Below are 1,504 nucleotides of genomic sequence, written 5' to 3' on the forward strand. Positions count from 1 at the left end.
GGGGCTCAATAATCACCGAAAAAAGTTTGATGCAACCATGTGACTTATACCATCAATACATGTGCTCAAAAATGCCAGTTGCAACAAGAGCAAAAACCGTTGGCAAGCCTACAAACAGTACTCCACAGTTTTACTTTGACAGAAGAACGGAAAGACTCGCCTTTGTAACATGTTCCTGTTCTTCCTCCTCAAAGCGCTTCTCTCCATCCTTCCTCTCATCCTCCTGGTCGCTGTGGTAGTCCTCCAGCACCAGCTCCTCGTCCTGTCCTCCCTCTCCCTCCACCTTGTCCAAAGCCTCCAGTTCCTCCCTGCAGGCCCTCTTCAAGTCAGACGATGCTCCAGTCATCAGTGAATCAAACTCGTCTTCCAGAAGGTTCTTCAACTTCTCAGAACAGAACACAACGCTTGTTAATTCCAAGGTCATTGTCAATAGTTTAGTTTTACAGTGTGGTCAAAATTTCATGGCGCTACCTCGTGTCATATATCCCCTCAAATATAGAACATAGACTCCCCAACTTTTGCACAACGACTTGTATCATTCTGTCTCAACAGATCAATATTTTTTAAACACTTGTACGCTGCATTCTAGAAAATTCCTTGGTAAATACCAGTGAAAAATCCCAGGGGTGGTGTCTACATATTTTAAAAGGTTTACAAGTGAGAAATATTTAATAAAGGTCTCTCTAATTGACTTATGGGTATCATTCTCATTATTGTTTGCCAATCCTGTTTTGAAAGTTCACCACTGTTCTTCAGCATGGGTAATACAAGAAAGAAAAAAAAAACACGTATTTTCTGACATGATAAAAACGTACTTTTGCACTAAGCCTCTCAAAAACATCAAATATGTCTTTATATGTAGGCCCTACTGTTTGACAGCTACGCATTTGAAAGGTTCACTTAATTAATCAGAAAAAATCCAGTGAGCACTGAGCTAGGTGAAAGACAGACGGCGAAGTAATTTGATGTACCTTTCGTTTTTTCCCAACGGGAATCGAACCTTGCATCTCTCGGAGCTTGGCTTCCCTCTTCTGTATGTGTTCTTGCTCCGCCTGAGGGAACATTCCACAATCTTTTGTCACTCACAGACAGACAAACATGATCAAATGCAGGCTTGCAAACTGTTTCAAAACCCAAATCAGGGACATCACATCCAAAGTTACAACATAAAGATTACGTATCAGCAGACAAAATTACATCAAGTGGGACTGGTTTTGTGTAGTGTATGTAATGTCTTTTAAAATTCCAGATTGCTGAATCTGAGACCATTCAGATAAATTTGGGACATTTGTTAATCCTGCAAATTATATGAAAAACAATCAGCCTCTTTTGTCCACCAAACGCTCTATTTCTATTCTAATCTCGTCAGAAAATACAGACAGTCGAAAAAATCCAAGACGGCCATCCTTTGTTGAGGAGAAAGGTGTTTGCCCCAGACAGGTGGACATCTTGAAGAATGCCATTGTTTCATTATAATATTTTTTTAATGAAAAGGGTGGGGGTG

At 40.4% G+C, this 1,504-nt stretch overlaps 1 protein-coding gene across 1 annotated transcript in view; it reads right to left on the reverse strand.

The window, feature by feature from the left end:
- LOC101845562 (ATP-dependent DNA helicase DDX11) overlaps window positions 1–1,504 on the reverse strand; it is a gene marked incomplete at its 3' end in the record, with an annotated part of 25,837 nt that overhangs the window by 18,425 nt on the left and 5,908 nt on the right. The window contains 2 exon segments of the mRNA XM_013085001.2: window positions 161–382; window positions 972–1,052. Coding sequence (XP_012940455.1) covers window positions 161–382; window positions 972–1,052 — 303 coding nt within the window.

The sequence above is a fragment of the Aplysia californica genome, unplaced genomic scaffold (assembly GCF_000002075.1).
Source record: "Aplysia californica isolate F4 #8 unplaced genomic scaffold, AplCal3.0 scaffold00333, whole genome shotgun sequence".
NCBI classification, from domain to species: domain Eukaryota; kingdom Metazoa; phylum Mollusca; class Gastropoda; order Aplysiida; family Aplysiidae; genus Aplysia; species Aplysia californica.